Source organism: Ammospiza nelsoni, chromosome 9 (assembly GCF_027579445.1).
Source record: "Ammospiza nelsoni isolate bAmmNel1 chromosome 9, bAmmNel1.pri, whole genome shotgun sequence".
Taxonomy (NCBI): domain Eukaryota; kingdom Metazoa; phylum Chordata; class Aves; order Passeriformes; family Passerellidae; genus Ammospiza; species Ammospiza nelsoni.
The window spans coordinates 4,302,715-4,329,487 of NC_080641.1; the positions used below are offsets into that span (position 1 = coordinate 4,302,715).

A 26,773-nucleotide genomic window follows, 5' to 3' on the forward strand; every position below is an offset into this window, starting at 1 on the left:
TGTCTTTCCAGGGGATTTGGAGCTATTTATAAAGCCCTTGACACCAGCAGCGGCCAACAGGTAAATTACCAACAGCCACATGCCATTTTGCAGCTCTGGAGCCCTTTCCCCGCTGCTGTGAGCTCTGCCTGGAGGTTTGGCTGGCAGCTCCATGTGTGCAGCAGAGGCTGTTCCTCTGAAGTACAGTCTAGGCTCAGGGGGCAGAATGCATTTGGGATGGCCTTTGGTGCTTCTGCTAAGCTCTGCTCTCTAGTGAGAAGGCACTTTGGCCCAGCCCGCTGCCTCACTGCACCAGCACTCGCTCCGTGCTCCTTGTGATCTTGAGCAGGGTGCGTCTTCTCAAGGGAACGGTGGTCAATGTCATTTCAGGTGGCAATCAAGATAATGTCACTTGAGGAGGGGATGTCTGAGGAGCTGGCTGCCAATGAAATCCTAGCCATGAGGGACAGCAGGAGTCCCAATATCATTGCCTACTTAGACAGATTGGCATATTCTCGTGTCAATGTAGCTTTAGCTAGTGCAAGCCCCAAGAGACAATGCCCTTTGGTCACTGGCAGAGAAGGGAGCTGGTGATGATTTCTCTGCTGGTCTCCAGAGCGTGGGAGGAGGTGGAGCTGGTGTTCAATAATCTTTTGTGGTACACGTAGCTTGGAGAGCAGTTGCAAAAACCTGGCTCAGGCCCTGGGGTGACTGAGGCTGTGCACTTTGCTGTCTCTCCATGCCGTGGTTTTCTTCTTTCAAGCTACCTGGTGGATGGGGAGCTCTGACTGGCCATGGAGTTCATGGACGGTGGCACGTTGTTTGATGTGCTTGGGGCAGTGTACCTGGAGGAAGGACAGATAGGCACTGCCTATCGGGAGGTGAGGGATCCCGCTTGTGCTTCCCCAAGCCTGCCCAGGATGCTGCTTGCCAGCTGGAGGTTAGGGAGAGCCGAGATTTCTTGCTCTCACCTTTCTTTTGCTGCTGCTGCTGCTGCTGCTCTCATGACACACAGGAGAAGAAAGAGCATGGGAAGTGAACTGCCTGCCGCTGTCCCCGCACTCCTCAGGCTCTGTTCTTGCACTCTTCCATCCTGTCTGTCCTGTGGCACTGGTGCTTGCTCACTTGCTTGGTTTCACTTGCTTCCTCTTCTCAGCTTTGCCTGGCAATGTTTTCCTGGAGCCTGTCTGTCTGTCCTACATTCCTTGCCACTGGAAGACAGCATGCAGGTGGCAGAATTTCAAGCTAAGGGAGAGGAGCTGGTGTTAGCTTCAAAGGATAGCATTGCAGCCCCAATGGCGATGGATTGTGGAACAGCTCTAAGGTGCTGCTTCCTCCTCTGCTGCCACTAGTCTTCCCCAAAAATTTTTGCCATGCTGCCTCCCAGCCAAAGGTGATGCGCTTCCTACTGAAGGCTGGTGGAACTTTTGGAAGCCCAGATGCCTTTGCTTGGAAATCAAGAACAAACTTCCAAGAGTTTTGAAGCAGCGAGCTCTTCTTGGTGACAGCATGTCGTGGGTTGACAGCCTTTATCCCAATATCGTGTGTTGTGTCTGGCAGCTGTGCCTTTTCTCTCTTCCCCCCCCCCCCCCGGCCGTCTTGCTGCGGCGGGGCAGGGAAGAGAGGGGGGAGTGTTTGACCAGGCCTTTTTGCTTTTGGCTTTTGCTGCTTGGCTTGGCTAGCCGCTTTGCTTGCTTGCTTTCTGCTTTTTGCGCTGTTTTTTTTCTTTTCTCTTGCTCCCTCTTTCTTACCCTCCCCTGAAGATACTGGACCGGCTCCTGAGACGTCCAGGACACCTGGAGCTTGCAACAGAAGCTTGACGCCCTCACAACACAGTCTGTTTTCTTTCTTTTCTTGTGTTGGGGAGTGTTCTTTTGTTACTTGTAAATAAATAGGTTTTGTTTTCCACTTTGCTCCTCCGAGAAATTCCTTCCCGAACCCGGTATTGGGGGAGGGGTGGTTGGAGGTTTGTTTTGTTTTGGGGGGCTCCCTTTTGGAGATTTCCCCTAATTTGTCCTAAACCAGGACACAGCACCATGATGCTGCGCCCTCGCTCACAGCTGCCTGAGAAAGTCGTCAATCCCATTGAGCTCTTTCCTTTCTGGTGGGATGAAATCAGACCGTGCACGTTAACTTTCCCTCCCTCCTTTTTCTCTCTCAGTGCCTGCAAGGACTGCATTTCTTTCATTCCCGCCAAGTCATACACAGACACATCAAAAGCAACAACGTCCTTGTGGGCATGGATAGATCTGTCAAGTTGGGTGGATATCCCTGCTGGGCTGCAGCATTTCCAGCACATGCCGTGCGCTTGCATTTTGGTGAGTGCCACTTGGGCAGAAGTGCCGCTAGGCCAGTGCATGAATGGTGAGGGTGTTTTGGAAGTGGCCGATGCTTTATTTGCCTGGCTCCAGGTGCGTGGCAGGAGAGCTCAGCTGCTTTTTCAGCTCCATTCAGCATGGCCTGGTCAGACTTGGAGTGGGCAATGGTTTTGGCCGCTTTGCCAGTGGTAGCTGGCTTTGACAGGCTCTGTTTTTGTCCTCAAAGTCCTCGGTGACTTTGGCCTCTGTGCTCAGCTCAGCCCTGAGCGCAGCAAGTGCAGCTCCAGCATCGGCACTCCCAGCTGGATGGCACCGGAGGTGGTGAGAGGAGAAGCCTGCAGCCCCAAAGTGGACATCTGGTCCCTGAGGATCATGGGGCTGGAAATGGTGGAAGGGGAAGCTCCTTACGAGGGGGAAGCCCGTCTCAGGGTAAGGTGCAGCTTAGCAAGAGGGCTCTGTGTGGAGAGAGCTGATGTGGCTAGCAAAGGAGCAGCCGCAGTGTCCTCTTGCATCCTTGTGCTGTAGGTTTATGAACTGATAGAAAGGAACGGGCCCCCAAAACTGCAGAAGCCCAGGCACCACTCAGCTCTCCTGTGTGACTTCCTCCGCTGCTGCCTGCAGGCAGACGAGGACAGGCGCTGGTCTGCCCAGGAACTCCTGCAGGTAAGAAAAAGCAAAGGGGCAAAAAGCTCTGTCAGCTGAGGACACCTGCATGAAGGGATGAGGAGGAGTGTGGGCCACGTGGCGCAGACAGCTCCCAGGACAGGAAGGCGCAGGGGGACACGCTGCCCTCGGTGCTCTCGGTGTGTCTTCCTGGTAGCCAGGGAATCCTGCTTGAGCCCGTGAGGGTGGGATCATGGAAAGTAAGAGTTTCTTTCTTTGTTCTTTTTCCTATGGGCAGCATCCCTTTGTGACCTCAGGCCATCCTGCCTCCAGCCTGGCTGCTCTGATCATTTCAGCCAAGCAAGTGCAGGAAGACTGGAGAGGAGACACCTGCACCTGAGGAGGGCCTGAGGAGGCCCTTATGCCCCACCAGCCGAGAGGAGGGAAAAGGGGATGTGTCATCTTTAGGCAGAGCTTCAGCCATCCCCCGAGTATTAAGAGGAGCTGTGCCATAGATAGGAAATGTGACAGTTTACATATTTGCTCAGTTTAGGTGTTAGATAGGTTAGGTTAAGTTAGGTGTGTGTTAGGTTCAGTTTAAAGCTCTGTTGTTTTTTCTTTCTCAAAAAGATGAGAGTTGAAAAAAATTAGGAAATATAGGGATCAAGTTTTAAGGACTGTGAAACGTAGATAGCTTAGATAAAAGAGGATTGTTTAGCTTAGAATAGAGTGTTGTAAATTTAGGAAAGCTTTTAAGTAGAAATGAAGGAATTGTCATAATAAGAATTAAGCTGTGAGAGGAAAAGCTGGGCTGCAGCCCGACTGGAGCTTGCAGGCGCTCCAAGCTGTCAGCCTGAACAGGCCACCTGCAGGACAGAAGGATGAAGATGGAGTAGTGAGGGGATACTTTGTTTCAGCCCGACTGCCAATAAAAGTCTAAAATATCCAGAGTATTGTAAGACTCCCTTCCTTGCCAGGCTGTAGCTAACGGGACAGTCCCTTTCAGAGGCCCAAAGAACATAGTGAGGTAAGCAGCTTTGCTTGCCTGAAGTGTGGAGTGCCCATGGGAAGCTGTGAGACTTGTGGGTAATGAATGCCAGGAGATGAGCTCACATTCAGGACAACACTAGGAGGCAGATGTGCAGTCCTTTCTGGGCCTCTTGTCTTGGAGATGTCAGGGTGATCAGCAGCAATCACCATTTTGTTCCCACCCTCCTCTCACTATGTCACCTATGGGATGGAACGGCATTCTCATAGCGGCATCTGGCCCTTCCTCCCTGCTTCTCTTTTCCCCCCTTTTCAGCCCAGAGCCCCAGGGACCATCTGGGCCAGCCTCATCCCCCACAGGTGTGTGCAACCACCAGGGCCTCCTCAGAGCCCCATTCCCACTCTGCTGCCTCCTTGGTCTTTTCCCACATCTGGGCCAGCCTGCTGTTGCCAGCTGTTGGGCACACACACACACACACACACACACACACACACAGAGCATACCACACCTGTCAGGGAGCAATTTGATGCAGGAGCCCCTGATAACCACGGCTCACCAGCCCGGCACTTTTCCCACCCAGCTGTGGCTCCATTTGGACTCCATCTGCTGGGATACCCACTGTGAGGGACTGCTCAGGGCCTGGATGCTCCTTGAATGGTGTCCACAGGCCTGATTTCCACACCTCCCCATTCCTCCTACCCCTAAGGCTGCCTCAGCCTTCTAAACACAATTGTTCTTACTCTAATGGCTTCCTGTGCTTTCCTTCATACTGTAAGCAGGAGTACACAGTTTTCATTGTCTTTATTCTAGAATTGATAAAAAGAAGTTGGAAATGCTGCTAGAGTTTTTCATTTAAAACTTGAAGCATCTGCAAAAAGTAGAGAAGCTTTCTGTGGAGCTTTTCAGTTAATTTGAAGTCTCCTACCTCTTCACTCAGTTTCAGCATATCTGTTGATTTTCCTTTGCTGTCATCTTTTAAGCTTCATCACTTGTCTATCGATCTGTAAAAAACCTATAAACCCAACGCAAATTTACTATCCTTTGTATTTTTCCTCTTCTGGAAAAGCTGAGACTACTGTGATCTTCTCCTGTGATCTAGACTTTGATTCCCATCTTGGCTCTGGCTAAGAGCAGAACAAATGGAATTTATTACCTGCTAGTAAGATCTGCTAGCAAAGGTCACAGTTAGAGTTAAGCATGGTGCTTCTCTCCCTTTGTTAAATACACATCTTTGTGTCTAGGCCTGGTAGTTTCCAGGAGCACCTGGAAGCTACTGCCAAGGACAAAAGTCTCACTCTTGCTGGTTTGGACACGGATTTTTTGGTAGGATTTTGATCTACATCTACAGTGACCTACAGGAACTGGATCTTTGACACAAAATGCCTTTAGCAACATTTCAAAGCATAGTGGGCAATGAAGTCCAGATACTAATGAGTTGTGGTTTGTTTGAACCCTGTGTAACATCTGGTACAATATCCCAAAACATGTAATTTTTGAGTGTTTCAGGCATTTAAAATTTAGGCTTATTCTTGTCAACACTTTTCTTTCCTCCCTTCAGAAATCTGCATGCCCAGGTACTAATTTCTTTCTCAGTTTGTAGACAAGTTACCTGTCAGACAGTACTTGTTTCTTGACCCAGAGATGGGGCAACTGTCACCATTAGGCTGGACGTGACATACACATGTGATCAGGGTCCAAGAAGAAAAAAGATTTTTTTATTCTGCATGTTCTCCAGCTTACACATGCTTAACCAAGCATGATCTTAAGTCCGCCGCTGGCCTTGGCTTGCAGGTGGCCATCAAGGGAGTGTCCCGGGAGCGCATCTTGGAGTGGGCATGGCTGGTGAGTGAGCGGGGCCAGCGGGGCGTGCCGGGCGGGGCTGAGGTGAGGCCCGGCAGGGCGACAGCCAGAACGCTGCGAGGGCAGCGAGCGTGGAGTGAGCAGGGGCCGCGCAGCGCCCCGGGCCGGGCCATGGCGAGCCGTGGCGGGGCCGGGCAGGGGCTGCCCGAGGTGCGGCGCAGCATCGTTGCCATCGCTGACGGCATCATTGTCCCCCCGCAGCGCAAGGGCGCCCTTGTGCCCCTGGAGCCAGCGCTGCTGTGGAAGGTGTCGTGGCCTGGCTTCTGCAGCATCATGCGGCTCCTGGACTGGTTCGAGGTGCCTGAGGGCTTTGCGCTGCTCATGGAGCATCCGCAGCACTGTCAGCACCTCTGGTACTTCCTGCATAAGCGGCGGTTCCTGACGGAGCCCGTGGCACGGGGGCTGTTCCGCCAGGTGCTGGAGGCCGTGTGGCGCTGCAGCAGCCGCGGTGTCCTGCTCCACCACATCAAGGCCGAGAACACCCTTGTCAACCTGGCCACGGGTGAGGCGAAACTCCTCGACTTTGGCTGCAGCACGATCCTCCAGGACACGTTCTACACCCAGATGTCAGGTGAGCCCAAAGCCGGGGCCCAGCAGGGCAGCAAAGTTCCCCCCTTGACTGGCAGAGGAGGAAGAGGGAGGGAAGAAAGGAGGGAGAGAAGGAGGGGGAATCCTTTTTCAGCCAGCTTCAGACAAGTTGTTTTTTTGGCAGGGCAGGGGCTGGCTGTTGTGGAACGGGAGCTGGCTGGGAGGGAGGGAGAAGCATGGGCCTGATGAGCTGCGCCCGTGTCCCATAGGAACACCGGAGTACAGCCCACCAGAGTGGATCCTCTTTGGCTGCTACCATGGCCGGCCAGCCACCATCTGGTCCCTGGGCATCCTGCTCTATGAGCTGGTCTGCGAGCACCTTCCTTTCCACACCAACGAGTACATGGTCCGGGGCCAGTTCTTCTTCCCGCCACGGGTGTCTCAAGGTGGGGATGTGCCTTCAAGGCATGAGGGGAAGAACGGGATTGGGAGGGGCAGCTGGCACATAAGCGTCCTGCTCTTGCAGCTGGTGAGGAGGTGGATCTCCTGGGCTTAGCTGAAGGATGTGGCACCTATGCCTCTCTGCTGGTGTCATCCGCAAGAGAGGATCAATAGAAAGCTTTTGGGTGCAGCTCTGAGCACTCCTGGTGTGGCCTGGGCACTGTGGAATGTGGGAGAGCATGGACAGGAGCCTTGTCCCGCTGAGCGGCAGTTTCTGGTTTCTCTCCGCAGAGTGCCAGCACCTCATCAGGTGGTGTTGATGCATGGACCCCACAGACAGGCCATCACTGGAAGACCTTTTTGAGCATTCTTGGCTGCAGGAGCCCTGCCTGGCCCAGGAGACAGCAGAGATGCATCCCTGTGCACAGTAGGATCCAGGAGCCAGCAAGTAGCACCAGCACGCGTCTCGTGGCACTGGAAGAAAACCCCGGAGCATTTCCCTGCGACCGCAGTGCTGAGGAAAGAGTGCAGCCGAGGAGATGCTTCAGCTGGTCCCCGTGAGCTGTGAAGGGAGCGGATCCATGCTGCCCATCCCATTGGAGAAGTGGTGACAGTGCGGTGATGGTGCCACGGACTGGGACAGGGGAAACATCCCCCTGCAGCTCAATGGCATTGTGATGTCCCCACAAGCCGAGGCACAGCTGGCGTGTTCTTCTGGAGCACGACATGGAGCTGGGAACACCATCCTGGAGCTGGCCGCTGGCAGGGCAGGGCTGATTTGCTTTGGCTGTGGCCCCTGCATGGAAGACACGTTCTGCGCCCCGATGGAATCAAGATGAGTCCTCAGCCGGCGCAGGGGTGGGGGGATGTTGGTGCTTTCAGGCACGGCAGGGCTCGGCCTGGCCATGCACTGGAGGTTCCCCACTCAGCAGCGCTGGGGAATATTAATTGTTCTGCCGGCCGCCGAGCTGCTTTTTGGCGGGACAGGGGACAGGTGCTGTGGAAGGGGAGCCGGCTCCTGGTCTTGCTGACAGCTTCTACCAGCCAGCCTGGCACGGGCTGAGGCAGGGGCAACCAGCCTGACAAAAGCATCCATCTATGTGCATGGGGGACAGCAGAGGGGGATGAGTTCCAAAGCTGTGCCCCAGCTGGTCTGAAAGCCCTTGAGGAAGGGCTGCATTTATGGGCAGGAAAGGTGGGGATTTTCCCCACCCATGGACAGGTTTAATTCTCACATGGAGTGGTCAGACCCTCCACAGGCTTGTGAAACAGTGACAGGCTTTGTGCTTTTTCTTGTTCCCAGGTCTAGTTTTGAATTGACTTTCATGCTTTTGTTCTTTGTTTTTCCCAGGAGGATTACACCTGGTGCCCGGACCGGATGGGGAAGCGCCTGCAGCATCCGTGGAGCGCGTCCAGTGCCAGTGCTACCCCAGGGGCCATGGTCTGCGGGGACAGCCCCTTCTAGAAGGACAAGGACCTGGTGCATGATCGGCTCCTCTCCTGGCAGCAGCTCTCCAGAGGTGGGCACCCGGCTCCACAGCTTGGCTGGCAGAAGGGCTCCAGGCAGGTGGCAGCGGGCACATGGGTATCCCGCTCCTGCAGCTGCTGAGGAGGTTGCTGTGCTGTGATTAAGCAGAGGAGGTGGAACGTGGCCTGCCCCGCTGCCCTTCTCTAAAAACAGAGAATGGGTTGGGAGGTTTGGGCTCTGAGCACAGCCAGCAGCCTGGCCCGGGCACAGCCATGGCGGGACAGGGGGACAGGAGCCTGCTGCGACTGACCATGGGTCTCTGGTTTCTCTCCGCAGGCTGCCAGCACCTCATGCCATGGGAATGGCCCCACTTGGCCTGCCAGGCTGGGAGGGCTGGAGGGCGGCTGGCGTTCATTTGCTGTCAAAAATAAATTGGGTTGTTTTGTCATTGTCATCATCGGAGCGCTTCTTTCATCCTTTTCCAAGCTTTTGGCCTTCTGTGATAAATGGATGTGGTTCATGCTAAGAAAATTGTAATTATATCAATGTTTTTGGAAAATAATTGGAAATGTAAATGTGATTAATATTATGAAGCAAATGGGTTTCTTTGTAGATGATACATGTGGGAAAAAGTATACAGGAGATTGGAATTGGCCTTGATGAACAAAAGTTAGGAAGACTCCCAAGTCAGAATTGGCATCAAGACAAAGTTAAGACAACTCCCAGGACAGGATCGGCTGTGACATGAATAAAGTTGGGACAATTCCAGACAGGGAGTCTAAAATAGTGCTCTTATCTATAAAATAATAAGGCTTACTTGGAACACAGTGCTCACTTACATAACACAGGACTTGGGGCACGTGCACAACCTGCCAGGTTATTCAGAGGACAGCGAGGAAGACTGCTGGCCTTCCTCCAAGAAGAGCACCAAAGAGCCATAAGCCCCCTTAGCCACTGCGGAAGCATGCGCTGTGTGTGCTGTGGTGATGTAGATTTCAAGAATCGGAAATAGGAGGAGATTTACAGGAAAATATTGATGAATATGTATTAGCACACAGTATATAAGTTGTGTTGGGATCCTTTTGCCTTTTGCATGTGAGGCAGGGTGGGAAGCCCTCTCCATACCCCGATCGATGGGTTTTGCTTATGCTTTATCTGAACCACTGCCAAATTTCTTTTTGTAACTACTGGATGCTATTCGATAGTATTATTTTATCTCAATTAAAACTGCTGCTAAATTGTAAGTTTGTGGTTTATTAGACATATGGGATCACATATATAAGATCAGGAATATGACTTAATAGTTTACAAAACCAAAATGAATATTATTCAGCTAAATTAACAAGGAATAGAAAAGCATTTGAGACTTAATCACAAAGGATAAACTAACAGAAATGATGATACTTGATTAAATGAATACGTTTTTACTTAATGAGTTAATAGCTCAGTCTCCTCTGGCTTTTGATCTCCCCCCCGGAAGGGGTGCAGTTCTTTGATCTCCTCTCCATGGGGGGCACAGTCCTTAGGGTTTGGTCTAGGCTTTGGCATGGGGTGTTGTGTTTTGGATGATGATGACTGCCAAAAACCCCCATAAAATCTCCCCCAGAACCCCCAAATTCACTCAAACCCCCTCAAACTTCCTCCCAACCACCACAGGAAAAATTTTGGGTGGATTTTGTGAGGGGGTTTGGGTACCTCATGCATGCCGAAGTGGGCGTAGGATTCAAACCCACTAAAAATTCCCCCCTAATATTCCCCTAAAATCCCTCCAAATCTCCCCCAAACCCCCAGAGGATGGATTTGGAGGAAATTTTGGGTTAATTTTTGGTAATTTTGGGTAAATTCTGGGTGGATTTTGGGTGGTTTTGGTACCTCCCGGACACCAAATTTGGCGTAGGCTTCAAACGCAGACAAAATATCCCTCAAATCTCCTCAAAACCCTCCAAATTCTCCCCCAAAATGTGGGGGTTCCCAGGAGGGGGCACCGCTGATCCAGGGCATCGAGGCGCTGCCTGCAATCATCCATTACCGCCCCCAACGAGCTTCCAGGGCTGTACCCTCCATGAGCTGCAGCAGACGTGTCAGGAAAGTTGAAAAGAGCCCGTAAAATGGTCCTTGTTGCAGGCAGATCAGCCACTTGTAGCTCTTCAAAACTCCCTCCCATGAAAAACAAAAGAACTTAAACCATTCCTAAATGTGAAAAACACGTTCACTCTCCTGTGAAAATGTAAAAAGTTTAATAAAGGACAATGGGAGACCAGGACCATGGAGCAAAGGTTATCACTGCCGGGTGCATCTTGGCACCTGGGATCCCCCTGAAATACCTTTCCCCTTACATCAGCCTGTTGCATATTCATAGACCCTCATGCACAGCAAACTTTACCCCCAAACTAGTTTACATGCTTCAAGAACGGTTTAGCATGGCTCTTCCTTGGATCTGCCTTTTTAGGGCATGCAGATTCCTTGGTTGTGGTTTTAGTCCATTCTTATCACCTCCAGTTTTTGGGCCTTGGTCCACTCTGCCTTCAGACGGGGAGTGCTGATAGTTGGCAGATCTGTACAGGCGTCCACATCCTGTGTGCATTGGATGTTATCCCATCCAAGCAGGCAGTTTAACACAAGCAGCTATTTCACTAAGCTTAATTAATGACAGAAAACAAAACTATATCTTTACAACACAGTTACTTTAACATCACACATATAAAATCTAATTTAATATCTGTGAAAAGCCAATATTATAATTCATATCCATAAAAATAAACCTCTCGCTGAATGATGGTAGATGTCGGTCCCATGGCCCAGTCCCAGTACTGGGAATTTTGCTTCCCTTACTGGAAATTCCCCTCCTCGTAAGCTTTCTACCCCCATGTTTTTAAGGTCACTATCGTTATACACATATATTATAATATTGGCTTTTCAAAGATATTAAAATGTATTTTATATCTGTGTGTTAAAGTAACTGTTATTGTCTTGGTTTGAAAAGACAGGTGACAGCTAAGGAAGGCAGGTTCCTCCCCTGGAATGGAAAATGTAAACTCCCTCCCTCTGAATTGTTGTAATTTTGAAATTAAGGGGCTCTCAAGCAAAGATATGGGAATAGGAATAACAGGTTTTATAAGGAAAAATTAAAAATACAAATGCTGTAGTACAAACAAACAAAACCACTGACAGAGTCAGAACAGTACCTGACACCCTGTGGGTCAGGCTGTTGGCAGCAGTCCCAGTGAATGGTGGCTGCAGCCCTCATGCAGTGCCAGGGGTGGTTCTGTTGGGGCAGGGATCCTGGAGAAGGGTGGAGTTTTCCTCTGAAGGTCCAGGGTGCTGCAGATGGGCCTGGTCTTCCTCTGGGAATCCAGTGGAGAAGACAGCTGCTCCTCTGGGAATGCAGTGGGAAAAGGCTGATCCTCTGGGAATCCAGTGTGAAAAGGCTGCTGTGGAATTCCAAACCTCAGATTCTATCCAGGTAGGAATGCTTGGCTCCTCCTCCTGGACAGAACATCACCCAATGGCAGGATGTCATTTTATCACCCATGCAGGGACACTCAATGTCCCATTAACAGCAGATAATTAATAATTAATGGCCAGTCCATTATCAGAAGATATCTCCTGGAGGGAGGATTGGTTGTGGAAGAGATAAACTGCCCAATGAACAGAAGATAACTGCTCTACCTCTGACAGATGGCAAACAGAACACACACTGATCTTGCAATCCAGGACCTGTCCTCACTGGCTGCCCCCATTCTCCAGAGTTCATGGTATCCAGGGAGGCTGCAGCTGCTGATGCCAGAAACAAACAAGTTGAGTCTTGGTTTCAGAAAGCTCCAGAATCCATTTCTGAACCCCGACAGACAGGACAAAGGCAGAGCCATGGGGTTTTTATAGGGTATCCCAGGGCTGGAGTTGGGGTTTGGGTCAAGGGAGGAGTTCTTAGCAACACAAGAAGGGTGAAATCAAATTCCTGCCTCTTAGACACAGAGCCACTCCACACAGAATGTATCCCAAGTCCTAAATTCCCCCTCAAACTCCTGATTAATGGAGGGACTTTGGACATCTTTGATCAATTTCATTCATTTAACACTGTTTGGCTGCTTTTAAGAAATGAAGATGAAGCAGAAGAAAATTCAGGCCAAATGGAAAGGAGAAGCAGCCAGGTATGTTCCCACCATGGATCACAGGGAATATGAGTGACCAGGGCTGTGCCCAAAGTGCCTCCTCCAGTGGGGGATGCAGCTGGAGCAGCGCACAAATCTCTTCCTGCACTCGGGGCACTCGCAGGGCTTCTCTTACTGGTGGCTCCGCTGGTGCTTGTTCAAGTGAGAGCACTGTAAGAAGCTCTTCCCACACTCCTCACACTCGTAGGGCCTCTCCCCAGTGTGAATGCACCGGTGGGTGACGAGGGTGGAGTTGTGCTTGAATCCCTTCCTGCAGTCGGGGCATTGGAAGGGCCTCTCCTCTCTGTGAATGTGATAGTGCTGGAGGAGACAGGAGCTGGTCTTAAACTTCTTCCTGCATTTATCACACTTGTAGGGCCTCTCCCCAGTGTGGATCTTTTGGTGGCAGATCAGGTGGGAATGCTGCCTGAAGCTCTTTCCACATTTCCCACACCTGTGCGACCATTTTCCAGTGTGGATGTTCCAGTGCTGAATCAGGTTGGCGCTGTGTCTGAACCTCTTCCCACACTCCCCACACTCGTAGGGCCGTTCCCCAGTGTGGGTCCTCTGGTGCCTGATGAGGGTTGAGCTCCGACTGAAGCTCTTCCCACATTCCTCACACTCGTGGGGCCTCTCCCCAGTATGGATTTGTCGGTGCATGACAAGATGGCCGCTCTGCCTGAAGCCCTGCCCACAGTCGAGGCAGCGGAAGGGCCTCTCCTCTGTGTGCGTGCGCTGGTGCTGGAGGAGATCAGAGCTGGACTTAAATCTCTTCTTGCATTGATCACACTCGTAGGGCCTCTCCCCAGTGTGGGTCCTCTGGTGCCTGATCAGGGTGGAGCGCCGGCTGAAGCTCTTCCCACACTCCTCACACTCGTAGGGCCTCTCCCCAGTGTGGACCACCTGGTGCCTCATCAGGTGGGATCTCAAACTGAAGCGCTTCACACATTGCCCACACTCATAGGGCCTCTCCCCGGTGTGGATTACCTGGTGCCGGATCACGCTGGAGCTCCGGCTGAAGCTCTTCCCACATTCCTCACACTTATGGGGCCTCTCCCCGGTGTGGATTTGTTGGTGCATGACAAGATGGGACTTGTGCCTGAATCCCTTCCCACAGTCGGGGCAGCGGAAGCGCATCTCCTCTGTGTGCGTGCGCTGGTGCTGGAGGAGATCAGAGCTGGTCTTAAATCTTTTCCTGCATTGATCACACTTGTAGGGCCTCTCCACAGTGTGGGTCCTCTGGTGCTTCATCAGGTCAGAGCTCCTCCGGAACCTCTTCCCACACTCCACACGTTTCTGGGGTTTCTCCCCATCATGGAGCTGCTCATGGAACACCAGCTCCGAGCTCTGGCTCCATCTCTGGCTGCCTTCCCGGCCCAGGCTGGCTCTTTCCCCCTCAGATCCCCGCCAGCTGCGTTTGCAGCCCCTCCTCGTGCGGCATCTCCAGGGCTTTTCCTCCCCGTTGGATTCCTGCACTGTGGAGCCGCTCAAAACGGCCTCTTCCACCAGGTTCTGCCGTGGGCATTTGTCCTCCCTGCTCTCCATGCCCAGCTCCTGCTCTGGGGGAGGAAGGACAAGGACAGGGATTTGCCTCCATGCCACAGGCAAGGGCAAGGAGATCCCCCAGGGCTGTGCTGCAGCCGGGGGCCATGCTGGGCTGGGAGATGGAGCAGCACAGAGGGGAAAGGGGCACTGACTTCCTCCTGACCTGTCTCCGTGTCCTGGGGCATCTTCCTCTTCCTCACAGCCTCCCAGGGGTTGGGAATGGGAAATCCTGGTTTGGGGAAAACAAGGGATGAGCACATTGAGTTTGAAGGTCCCTCTGCCCAAGTCCATCTCTAGGAGTCACTGGCAATCTGGGTGGCATAAAAACCTCCCAAACACCAAGATTCAGCCCTGGAAAAGCCTCCCAGGAGTTCCCTGTCCCTGGTCCTTCCTCTTTGGTGTTTGGCGGTTCCCCCTGTCCCAGCTGCTGGGGTCACGCTTGGATTGGGGGCCCCCATTCTCCTCGGTGCCTGCCCTCCCAAGGCTGCTGACAGTCCCAGCAATGCAAAAAGCTCCCCTTTTTTCTCTCTCCCCATTTTGGGATGCTGGGGCTGTTTGGGCTCCCGGGCTTCCTTCTCCCCTCATTCTCTGCTCTGGGCTGCAGCGGCTCCAAGGAGTCCCACCTGCCCCTCTCCAGGCTCTTGAGGCTCCCGCCAATGGCGGCGCTCCCCCCTCTCTGGGCTCCCCACTTTGGGCTCCTGGGGCACACAGGGCTCTGCTCCTCCAGGCTGCCTCTGCCGGCAGCCGCCACCAGCACCCCCCGATGTCCCCCCCGAGGGACCTTTTCCACTCAGCCTTGGACTGCTTCATTCTCCAAACATCCCCCCAAAAAACCCAACCCAGGGACCCCCCGGGATATCTGGGCTGAGCTCCCCGCCCCCACTCACCTGCACGATGGTGAGGGGGGGGCAATGATCCCACAGGTGGGGGCTGCGAATTCAGGGAAGGAATGACCGCGTGGTTTTCTCCTTTCCTTGATGCTCCTTTGTCCCTCCTCTTCCTCCCTCTCCTCTTCCATCCCTCCTCCCCCTAACCCCGCCTCCTCCTCCCCCTCCATCCCTGCCCTTCCCTCCCTCCTCCTCCTCCCCCAGCAGCAGCCACACCCTCGGTGCCCCGTTCCCGCAGCCCTGGCAGCCCGCGGCAGGAGCGGGGACAGGTCGGGATGGGCAGCGTGGGGCTCTCGGCTGCTCCCAGCCACTGGGGGTGGGGGGAACCTGGCCCGGGCCAAAGGAGAGGCAAACTGGGCAAACTGGGGGCTGCACATCCCAACTGGGCCTTGCTGGGGACCCTGCCTGGCCACTGCCAGCCCTTGGGGCTCCTCTCGGCACATCCGCCAGGGGGGAACGCACACAGGGCTGGGGGATCCCAGCAGTGGCAGCACTGGGACTGGTTTCTACTGGGAGTGACTGGGAATCACTGTGAGCATGCTGAGGGACACTGGGATATACTGGGAGCGTCTGTTAACCACACTCGGGTGACTGGAACGACATTGGGAACAGGTGGGACCATGCTGGGGAGAACTGGGACACCATGCTGGGGGTACCTGGGAGTGAGTGGGAATGACTGGGGGTACACTGGGGACAACTGGGCATGACTGGGACCATGCTGGCAGGGACTGGGATCATCTATGGAGTACCTGGCACTATACTGGGACAACCGGGATCACACTGGGAGGAACAGGGAGTGACTGGAACCTTGCTGGGGGCTACTGGGATCCTACTGGGATCACAGTAGGAGGAGCTGGCCAATGCTGGGAGTGACTGGCATCATACTGGATCATACTGGCAGCAACTGGGACTGTACTGAGGATGACTGGGAGTGGCTGTGAGCAACTGGCATCAGGCTGGAAGCAACTCAGGGCATCTGGGAATGACTGGGAACATGTTGGGAGCAACTGGGATACACTGGGAGAGACTGAAACCACAAAGGGGGTAAATGGCAGCAACTGGAGCCACACTGGATGATCATGGGAGCAACTGTGCCCATGCTGGGATCCTACTGGGATCCTATGGGAAATGGCTAGGATCATACTGGGAGTGACTGGGAAGGTGCTGGTTCTGACTAGAACCATACTGGAAGTGACTGGGAGCAACTGGGCCCACACTGGGAGTGCCAGGGAGTCACTCTGAGCATGACTGCAATAATGCTGGGAGTATCTGGGACTGACTGGCGTCATACTGGGGGTGACTGGAACCATACTGGGAGTGACTGGGAGTGGCTGTGAGCAACTGGGATCATGCTGAAAGCAACTGGGGGGAACTGGGAGTGACTGGGAGCATGCTGGGGCTGACTGGGATATACTGGGGGACACTGGGAATCACTGGGATCATACTAGAGGCTCCTGGGGTAATCCTGGCATTGACAGGGAGCAACTGGGATCATACTGGGGGCCACTGGCATAATACTGGGAGTGACTGGGATCATCCAAGAAGCAAGTGGAACCATACTGGGAGTGACTACTGCTCCTGCTGGGGTCATCCTGGGAGCCACTGGGAACACACTTTGTTCAACTGCCAGATCATGGGATCATCCTGGAGGCAACTGGGAGGAACTGGAAAAGACTGGGATCATTCTGATCTAACTAGAACTGTACCAGGCCAACTGGGATATGCTGAGACTGTCTGTGACCATACTGGGGGGACTGGAAGCACACAGGGAACAGCTGGGACCATGCTGGGGGCAACTGGGAGTGAGTTGGACCTCGGTGAGCGGGACTGGGACTATTCTAGGGACAACTGGGACCATGCTGCAAGGAACTGGGAACAACTGGAACTACTCTGGCAGCAACTGGGATCATACTGGTTTGACAGTGGGAGCAGTTGGATCCATGCTGGGTGAGACTGGGATCACACTGAGGGTGACTGGAGTCATACAGGGATTGACTGAGAATGGCTGTGAGCAACTGGAATCATGCTGAAAGCAACTGAGGGGAACTGAGAGGGACTGGAAGCATGCTGGGGAGGACTGGGATATACTGGGAGAGACTGGGAATCACTGGGATTATATTGGAGGCTCCTAGGGTCATACTGGCATTGACAGGGAGCAGCTGGGATCACACTGGGGGCCACTGGCATCAGACTGGGAGTGAGTGGAGTTACACTGCAAGTGACCGGGATCATACTGGGGGTAACTGGGATCATACTGGGACTGACAGGGATCATACTGGGAGTAGCTACAATCAGACTGGGATTGTAGGGGGTGTGACTGGTCCCCGTCTGGGGGGTGCTGGGAGCTGCCAGGTGCATGCTGGGAGCCGACTGCGCAGCCACTGGGAGGAACTGGGAGCAGCTGGGAATGGCAGGATGCAGCTGCAGCAGCTCCCCGGTGGCCCCGTGCCAGTGCCGCTCGTGGTGCCGGCTCTGGCTGTGCCGAGATCCCGCTGGAAGGGGATCCCAGCCAGAGACCCCATGGACACCAACTGGGAGAACCCCAGGCCAGGCTACGACAGCGCCACGGGCAGGGAACGCAGGGACAGAACTGGGGGGACACCGAGACTGGGAGGCTGGGGGGCACAGGGGAACCAAAGGGGGAACCAAAGGGAGAGCTGGGAGAGCAGGGAACAGGGTTTGGGGGTTCCAGGACTGAGAAAAGCAGAGGCTGCAGTGGGTAGAGGGGGCACAGGCTGGGCTAAGGGGGTTCCTGCATGCAGGAAAGGGAGCTCCAAGGGTCCCTGGTGTCCCCATTCCCAGCAAAAGGTGGGAAAACCCGGGATGGCCGGGAATAAGGGTCCCAGGTGTCGTCGGTGTTAAGGAAAGAAGGGGCTGGGGGCTGGGAAAGGCAAGAATTGGGGTCCAGGGGGTCTCTGCGGGAAGGAAAAGGGGGCTCTAGGGGCTGGGAGAGGCGAGATGGCCGAGAAGGGGGTGCAGGGTGGATCCCATGCCCGGGAGTGGGGGTGTGGGGGTTGTTGGTGTCAGATAAGGGGGTGCACGGTGGATCCCCTGACCGGGAATGGGGGTGCGGGGGTTGTTGGTGCCGGATCAGGGGGTGCAGGATGGATCCCCTGCCCGGGAATGGGGATGCGGGGGGATCCCGGTGCCCAGGAATGGGGTTTCAGGAACCGCCGATGCTCCGGGATGGGCGATCAGAGCGTCCCGGTGCTGGGGATCCCCCTCAGCTCTCGCCGCCCCCCGGGCCCCAGGAGCGCCCCCAGCCCCAGCGCTGGAGCTATCGTGTTGCTCCTCCTCACTCCCAGTGTGATCCCAGTATGGTCCCAGTAGAACTCAGTCACCCGAGAGCTGCTCCCAGGATGATCCCAGTACAGCCCAGTCACTCCCACTGATGCCATCCCCCCCACCCCTCGCTCCGTTCCGACCTGACCCAGCTCCATCCCCGCTCCTCCCGCCGGCTGCGAGGGCTCCGGGACCGGACGAGGAGAAGGAGGGAGGAAGAGGCGGAGCGGCAGCAGGAAGCGGCGGGAGCAGAGCACAGCCGGAATCGTGCGGCTCCAGCGCTGCCTTAACTCTGGAACCCAAGAGCATCGCCCCCCATCCCGCAGGTGCCCGGGGAGGTTCCCCCCTGTCCCAGCTGCTGGGGATCACGCTTGGACTGGGGGTCCCCCGTCTACTCGGTGCCCGCCCTGCCCAGGCTGCTGGGAGACTCGGCGATCCAAAAAGTTCCCCGTTTTCCATCTCCCCATTTCGGGATGCCGGGGCTGTTTGGGCTCCCTTCTTCCCTCATTCTCTGCTCTGGGCTGCAGCGGCTCCAAGGAGTCCCCCCTGCCCCTCTCCAGGCTCTTGAGGCTCCCGCCAATGGCGGTGCTCCCCCCTCTCTGGGCTCCCCACTTTGGGCTCCTGGGGGACACAGGGCTCTGCTCCTCCAGGCTGCCTCTGCCGGCAGCCGCCACCAGCACCCCCCCGATGTCCCCCCAAGGGGCCTTTTCCGCTCAGCCTTGGACTGCTTCATTCTCCAAACATCCTCCCAAAAAACCCAACCCAGGGACCCCCCGGGATATCTGGGCTGAGCTCCCCCCCCCTCCCCCAATCGCCGCTCACCTGCACTTTGTGGGGGGCGATGATCCCACCGGTGGGGGCTGAGAATTCAAGGAAGGCACGACTGAGTGCTTCTTTCTCCTTTCCTTGATGCTCCTTTGTCCCTCCTCTTCCTCCCTCTCCTCTTCCATCCCTCCTCCCCCTAACCCCGCCTCCTCCTCCCCCTCCATCCCTGCCCTTCCCTACCTCCTCCTCCTCCCCCAGCAGCAGCCACACCCTCGGTGCCCCATTCCCGCAGCCCTGGCAGCCCGTGGCAGGAGCGGGGACAGGTCGGGATAGGCAGCGCGGGGCTCTCGGCTGCTCCCAGCCTCTGCGGGCGGGGGGAACCCGGCCCGGGCCAAAGGAGAGGCAAACTGGGCAAACTGGGGGCTGCACATCCCAACTGGGCCTTGCTGGGGACCCTGCCTGGCCACTGCCAGCCCTTGGGGCTCCTCTCGGCACATCCGCCAGGGGGGAACGCACACAGGGCTGGGGGATCCCAGCAGTGGCAGCACTTCCAGGGACTGGGCTGCACTGGGATCCTACTGGGAGTGACTGGGACTGTACTGGCTTTGTACTGACATCATACTAGGATCGTACTGGGATTGTACTGGGTTTGTGTTGATATTATACTGGGAACATACTGGGAGTGGCTGGGATTGTACTGTGTTTGTACTGACATCATACTTGGATCGTACTGCCATTGCAGGCCAGCGTGTGATCGCACTGATGGACACTGGGATCATACTGGGAGTGAGCAGGAGCCTGCGGGGAGCAATTGAGACCATGTTAGCGGCAAATGGGATACACTGGGAGGGACTGGGATTATACTGAGGATGACTGGGAGTAGCTGTGAGCAAGTGAGGACATGATAGGAGCAACTGGGAGGTAGTGGGAGTGACTGGCTGCATGCTGCAGGTGATCGGAAACTGCTGAACTTCAACTGGGATCATGCTGGAGGTGACTGGGATCATACTGTAGTGAGTGCCACTACACTGAGGCTGACTGGGAGTGCTTGTAAACAAATGAGATCATACTGGATGGAAGTGGAAAGATGCTGGAGGGAACTGGGGTCCACTGGGACATACTGGGAGTGAGTGGAACAAAAGTGAGGGTGAAAGGGAACAACTGGGACCATGTGGAGCACAACTGGTTCATACTGGCAGGTACTGGGAGCACACTGGCCTCATCTTTGGATCATACTGGGAGGGACTGGACTAATACTGGGAGTAACTGAAAGTGACTGGGAACACACCCTGCGCATCATCCCCCATTCTGGGCCTGACTGGGAGCAACTGGGAGCACACAGGGAGCAAATGGCGTCAAACTGGGACTGACTGGGTTGATCCAGGAAGCAACTGGAACCATGCTGGAGGCAGCTGGGACCATACTGGGAGAAATTGAAGCAACTGGGATTACACTGGGACCACAGTGGGAGGGCTGGCATGTGACTGGGATCAAACTGGAGCTTACTGGGATCATACTAGGGTTGAAAGGGAAAGACTGGGATCACACTTTGGGCTACTGGGAGCAACTGAAAGAAACTGGGACGATGCTGCAAGCAAACTGGAGGAACTGGGAAGGACTGGATGCATGCTGGAGGCAACTGGGATATACTGGGCATGACTGGGGGATCATATTGGGATAACTAACACCTTACTGGGGCCACTGGCAGTGCCTGGAAATGACTACAGACATGCTGGGGGCAACTGGGATATACTGGGAGTGTCTGTAACCATGCTGGGGGGACTGGAACCACACTGGGAACAACTGGGACCACACTGGGGGCAACTGGGATCACTCTGGGGGCAACTGGGAGTGAGTGGGACCATGCTGGGAGGGACTGGGATCATATGGGGAGTGACTGGGACTAGAGCAGGGGCAACTGGGTCCAACTGGGACTGTACTGGGAGTGTCTGTAACCATAGGGGAGTGATGGAAGCACACTGGGAACAGCTGGGCCCATGCTGGGAGCAACTGGGATCACACTGGGGGCACTGGCATCAGACTGGGAGTGACTGGGAGACACTGGGATTAGACTGCAAGTGACTGGGATCATACTGGGAGTGGCTACACTCATACTGGGATTATACTGGGTGTGAATGGAACCTGACTGGGGCTTACTGGGAGCTACTGGGCCAATGTTGGGAGGAAAATGTGACACACTGGGAGCAACTGGGAACAGCTGGAAGGTACTGGAACCATGCTGAGAGGACTGAGACTCTAACTGGGGTAACTGGGATCATACTGGGAGCAACTGCGGCCACCCTTTGAGCAACAGATGGAAACTGGGATTATGCTAGAGGAAACTGGGAGTAACTGGGCAAGACTGGGATCATTCTGAGGTAACTAAAACAAACTGGGAGTGTCTCTAACCATACTGGGGGGACTGGAACCACACTGGGAACACCTGGGATCATGCTGGGAGCAACTGGGACGATACTGGGGGAAACTGAATCTACCCTGGAGGCAACTGGGCACAACTGGGACCCTGCTGGGAGGGACTGGAACTATCCTTGGGGCAACTGGGATCATAATGGGAGGAACTGGGAACAACTGGAATTATGCTGGGAGCAACTGGGATCACACTGGGATCACAGTGAGAGCAGCTGAGTCCATACTGGGTTACACTGGGATCTCGTTGAGAGCGACTGGAATCATACCGGGATCGACTGGAAGTGGCTGGTTTTGCGGATTTTGGGGGATTTTATTGGCATTTTGAGGGGGAGTTTTTCTGGGAGTGTTTGGGGGTTTATAGAAATTTTTGTGTCTGTTTTTGAATTTTGGGGGTTTTACTGGGATTTTCTTAGGATTTTTTGGGATTCTCAGAAATTCTGGGGGTTTTATTGGGATTTTTAGGAGATTTTGGGGCATTTTATTGGAATTGTGGTAACATTCACATGTAGTAGGATCCCATGTAGTAGGATTCATAAGGGATTTGGGTTTTTTTGGGATTTGGGGGGTTTTTGTGGGGTTTTTTGGGTATTGCCAGGATTTCTTTGGATCTTGGGGGAGATTTTGTGGGACTTTTTATGGTTTTGAGGACATTTTTCGGGGATTTGCAGATTTTAATCAGGATTTTTGGTGTTATTGGGACTTCAAAGGATTTTGTGGGCTGTTATTGGGATTCTAGGATGTTCTAATGGGATTTTGAGAGATTTAATTGGGATTTTGTGGATTTTATTGGGACTTTTGGGGGTTTTAAGGAGATTTTGGTGCCTGTCAGCCGTTCCCCACACCCAAGGAATGCTCCAAAGTCCCCAAAAATTCCACGAAAACCCCAAAAAATCCCAAAAAATTACAAGAAAGTCCTCAAAACCCCCAGAGAATCTCCAGAAATCCCAGTGGAACTTACCAAAATTTTAAAAAATTGCCAAAAATTTTAATACATCCCGCCACTCAAAAACCCCCCTCCAACCCAAACAAAACACCTAAAATCCAAACCCCTCCAATCAACAAAACACCCCAAAATCACATAACCATCCCAAAACCCAATAATTCTCCCCAAAAATTCCCCCCAAACCCCCAACAAAATCCCCCAAAGCCCAAAAAAGCTGTCCCAAAATTCCCAAAAATCCTCCAAAACCCCAAAATCCCCACAAATCCCCCCAAACCCCCCAGACTCAGTGGGGCTGTCCTGTATCAGGGGGCACTGGCCGGTGGAACAGGACCCACTTCAGGGGGCCCTCAGAGCTTTTTGGGGAGGGGGCACCACGGGAGACCCCAAAAACCAGGGAGGGGGGAGGGGAAGCCCTGCTGTGCCCCCTCCCGCCGAAACCCCCAGACCCCAGTTCAGGGTGGGCCTGGGACTCCCCGGGACCCCCAAATCTCCCCCGGGCCCCCATCCAGGAACCCCAAACCCCCCAGAGCTCCCCCAGGGTTGGCCCAGGACCACCCTGGACACCAAAACCTCCCCAGGACCCTCAGACCCCCCCCCATTTCCTCCGAAAATTTACCCCAGACCTACCTGAGACCCCCCCAAATTCATCAGACTGCCCCAAATCCCCCTCAGACCCCTCAATCCCCACCAAATCCTATGAAATTCCGTCAGAATCCCCCACATATCTCCAGAGCCACCTCAAACCCCCCAGATCCACTCACAACGCCCCAGTTTCTCTCGAAATCCCCCAAAATCCCCTCAGACCCTCCAAATTCCCCTCAGATCCCTCTTAACCCACCTGAGAATGCTCCAGACCCTCTCAAGTTTCCCCCCAGGCTCCCCAAAGCCCCCTCAGACCCCCTCATTGTCCCCAAACGCATGCACACCCCCCTATTTTGCGTCGATGCCCCCAAAAATCCCCAACTTCCCCTCAGACATGCCCCAAACCCCCCCAGTTTCCCTCCGGTCCCACCTCAGCCCTGCTCTCCCCTCACAATCTCCCGCCACCACCGCGCGCACGGACTCTCAACAATGGCGGCGCACCCCGCCGAACCAAACAATCAACGCGCCGTACATCACTGAAACAACCAATCACGGTGCCGGTCCCCTCAGCAAGGCCCGCCTTCCCCGCGCTGCCCCAGCCAATCCGAGGCGAGCCGGAAGCGGCCACCCCTTCCCGCTGCCCCTGGGACCCGCCGGGCTCAGGACAGGAGCGGGAGGGGCCTGAGAGGAGATCAGGGGGAGGGGGGGGGGGGTCCTTGGAGGGCCTGGGGGGGTTTTGGGGTGGGGTCGTAGGAAGGTCTTGGGAGGGTCTGGGGGTGTTGGGATGGTCCTGGGGGGAGTTTGGGGAGGGCTCTGGGGGGTCCTAAGGGTGTCCTGGGAGGGTTCTGGAGGTTTTGGGGAGGGGCTCTGAGGGCTCTGGAAGGGTTTGGGGAGAGGATCTGGAGGGGTCTCAGGGGACATCCAGGGCTGGGCCTGATTGGGGTCTGGGGGCAGGTTCCTTCCAGGCACAGGCATTCCAGGATTCTGTCAGGGACTCCCTTCCCTTCTTCCCTCTGCTCCCAGCTGCAGAATGTGCAGCAAAGCCGCCTTTGCTGTCTGCTCGGGGAGCCCAGCCAGCTGCTGGAGCCTGACCCTGCCCTGCACAGCTGCCTTGGCAGGCACGGCAGGAGCAGCGCCCTGGCAGCCTCAGCAATTGCCCTCTGACTGAGACAGAGTAAAGATCCATTCTGAATTAGGTGAAGTGTCTAAGAAAGGTGAAAAGTCTGTGAGGCCAGAGCTGAAGGAAAAACTCGCATGCCGAGACAGCAAGGAGACAAAAAAAGAAAAACAGAAAAGACCACGGGGTCAATTTGCCCCCGACATAGAAATTCCTTTGATAAAGAAGAACTGGTGCTAAATGTCATGCGGAATGAATATGTAGGAACCTATTGTGAAACTGTATGCACATGCATTTGGAAGGGGGATAAAAGGAGACCTAAAGTCTTCAGGGGTACGCATGCCTTTTTGGGGAGGCTTGTATCTGGCGCGCGTCATAATAAAGGCATACCGGGCTTTACAACTTTTATAAAGTTGTGAGGTTTCTTCTTTTCTCCGCAAAACATTATGGCGAGCCAAGCCAGGAGTTCTCTGTCCCCGCAGGGGCAGGGGGGATAGACGGACCTCCAAGGCGCGCCCTAGGATTTTTTTCCTGGTGGGGCTCTGCTCATCTCACTTGCCACCTGCGAGGACAGACAAGGACCTGATGGCCTGCGGAGGAAGATATGGTATGTACTGAGGGGCCCCTGGGGGAGGGAAAGGAGAGCAAGGGAGTAAACCACCCAGAGACATCTGGGTTCAGCTGATAGAGCAGCTGTATTAGAGACGGGGTTCATCGTTCTGATAGAGCGGAACCGCTAGGGGCTCTGGGGGTGAGCCGGGTGAACCCGTGTATGTGTGTATTGGGGGTTCATTGTTCTGATAGAGCAGAACTGCTGAGCCCGTGTGTGTTTTGTTTGTGTGTGTGTGTGTGTGTGTGTGTGTGATGTCCGGACACTGTGTTGCTGTATGGTTAATGCATTGTGTGGTCAGTGCACTTTGTTTCTAATCATGCAAGTGTATAAGTGTATGGTGTATAAAAGAGAGTAGATCTACAGTGCTATACGGTGCGGGGGGGTCAGTACTACCCGTGTTTGAAGCAGCCGAGTGAGGCCCGAGGCTGCAGCAGGCTGCGGGGGCAGGGAGAGAAGTGCCCTGCGGAGAAGCGAGTGGAGGAATGTCAGTGATGGTATTTATTGTGTTTAAATGTAGTGATTTGTGTAGATTTGGTACATTTTAACCGTATGAGCTCAGAGAGTTCCTTTGCCTTGGATGTTTGGACTTGTTCTCTAGACTGTGTGCCGTTATTCTGATTGTGTCCAGGAAAAATTGATGTGAGTAAATGCTGAATTATGGTATGCTGTGTTGTGTTGAGAAAAGTGAGCACTTTGAGAAATATGCCCTTTCCCAGTGATTTTGTGTGGTGCTTTTCTTCTGCTGCATTGTGGTAATTTGATTCTCAGATTGTATAGTAGAGTTTGTGGAGATTTTAAGATTTTGTTTGCAACAAGGGTAGCATTTTACATAGGTGATTTATGTACGGTGATTTATGCTTAACTACGATAAAGCGAGTTAAAGGAATTCCAAGAATTCTCCCCCTCACAGCAATTCAAGCCTTGGCTCTAGTGAATTTGAGATAAAGGGGGGGGTGCGAGTGTTTGTGTCTGTGGGTGTGGGATCTCAGCACCTCAGGATGGAGGTGCAGAGAGGCCGAGACCACCCTTGGGGGGCTCGGGAATCCTGGAATGTTGCCAGAAGTGTCTGGTGGCAGGATTTTGATCCTACACAGGAGATGAGACCTGTATGAGGACTGGGAGGAATTCACTGGGTGAATGGTGAAGGGATAAGTTAGTTAAAGTGTAAAACACAGGGTTTAGGATTTTGGTACAGGGGGGTCTAAAGAAGTAAGATGGAGGAATTGGGGCGTGTCCTGTCCTTCTTCTTCTTCTTCTTGGCCTCCATCTTCTGTGGTGGTGGTGGCACTTTGGGATTGGTTATTACTAAAAGTGCACCGGTTAATAAGGGTAGAAGGTGTTGGGGAGAAATGATAAATATTGTACATGTAACTTAGGGTATAAAGATAAGTGACCGCCCCGGGGGCTCGCAGTGTGCCCATGGCTGACTCGCTGTGCAGACCTCTGTCGGGCTGAAAGAAAATCTTTTAGATAAACAATTAATAAACACCAAGACCGAGACAAGATCAGAAGTCTCTCCTCGTCCTTTGAAGCGTCGGCTCTTCAAGGCCATCCCTGGGCCTTTCCAGGCCACCTAAACAGCACAGAAAACCTTACATGTGGGCATATCAGAGTTTCGGCTGTGACTAGCACAGCCTTTTTGCAAAACAGTAAAACAAGTGTAAGTAGACACAGTGCTTAATTAGATTGTGCAAGAAGAGAACTAGAAAAGACTGATATTTTGTTTGATCAGAACATAGTGTCTATGTCACGTTTTTGATTAGCATGCTGTGTGAGGTGACAGTGGCTGTCCTCTGGGCACAGGGACAGCTCTGGCTGCCCCGTCTCCCCAGGGAACACGGGAATGGCCTGTGGGCAAAAGCTGGATGTGCAGGTATTATTGCAGTGCGGTGTTTATGAGAAACACTGGTATTGCTGTTTTGCTGTTCTAATAAATGTCAGGGCACTTGCCCCGAGTGTAAATTAGAGGTTTCTGGTCAAGTGGATTCAGAACCTAAGGTCTTAGAGCTTGTGTTTGGGAATCACATCTGATATCTGCCACCTGGAGCTGTGTGTGTGTAGGAGGAAAACTGAGAAACTACTGTGAAGTTCTGTGAAAAGAGGTTTGAGTGGAAGCGAGATAGGGCAGGGAGAAATAAATAATGAGAACTGACCAGAGCACATGTAAACAGGTTCCTAAATTAGCCCCTTTTGGGAGGGGCTCACTGGGAGGAGGTTGCCAGTAAGAGCAGCTCAGAAAATAAAAGGATTTATAATACTTCATTGCTGTTAGT

The 26,773-nt window shown here is 53.8% G+C and overlaps 1 protein-coding gene and 1 pseudogene across 1 annotated transcript in view; one reads left to right on the top strand and one right to left on the bottom strand.

The window, feature by feature from the left end:
* Nucleotides 1-773: 773 nt before the first annotated feature.
* Nucleotides 774-7,148, top strand: LOC132076991 (serine/threonine-protein kinase pim-1-like; annotated as a pseudogene).
* A 5,320-nt stretch (nucleotides 7,149-12,468) lies between these two features.
* Nucleotides 12,469-26,773, bottom strand: part of LOC132076992 (zinc finger protein 420-like) — a 98,494-nt gene continuing 84,189 nt past the window's right edge. Inside the window, 2 exon segments of the mRNA XM_059478427.1 lie at nucleotides 12,469-12,790; nucleotides 12,875-13,661. Of these exon segments, the coding sequence (XP_059334410.1) occupies nucleotides 12,469-12,790; nucleotides 12,875-13,661 (1,109 nt within the window).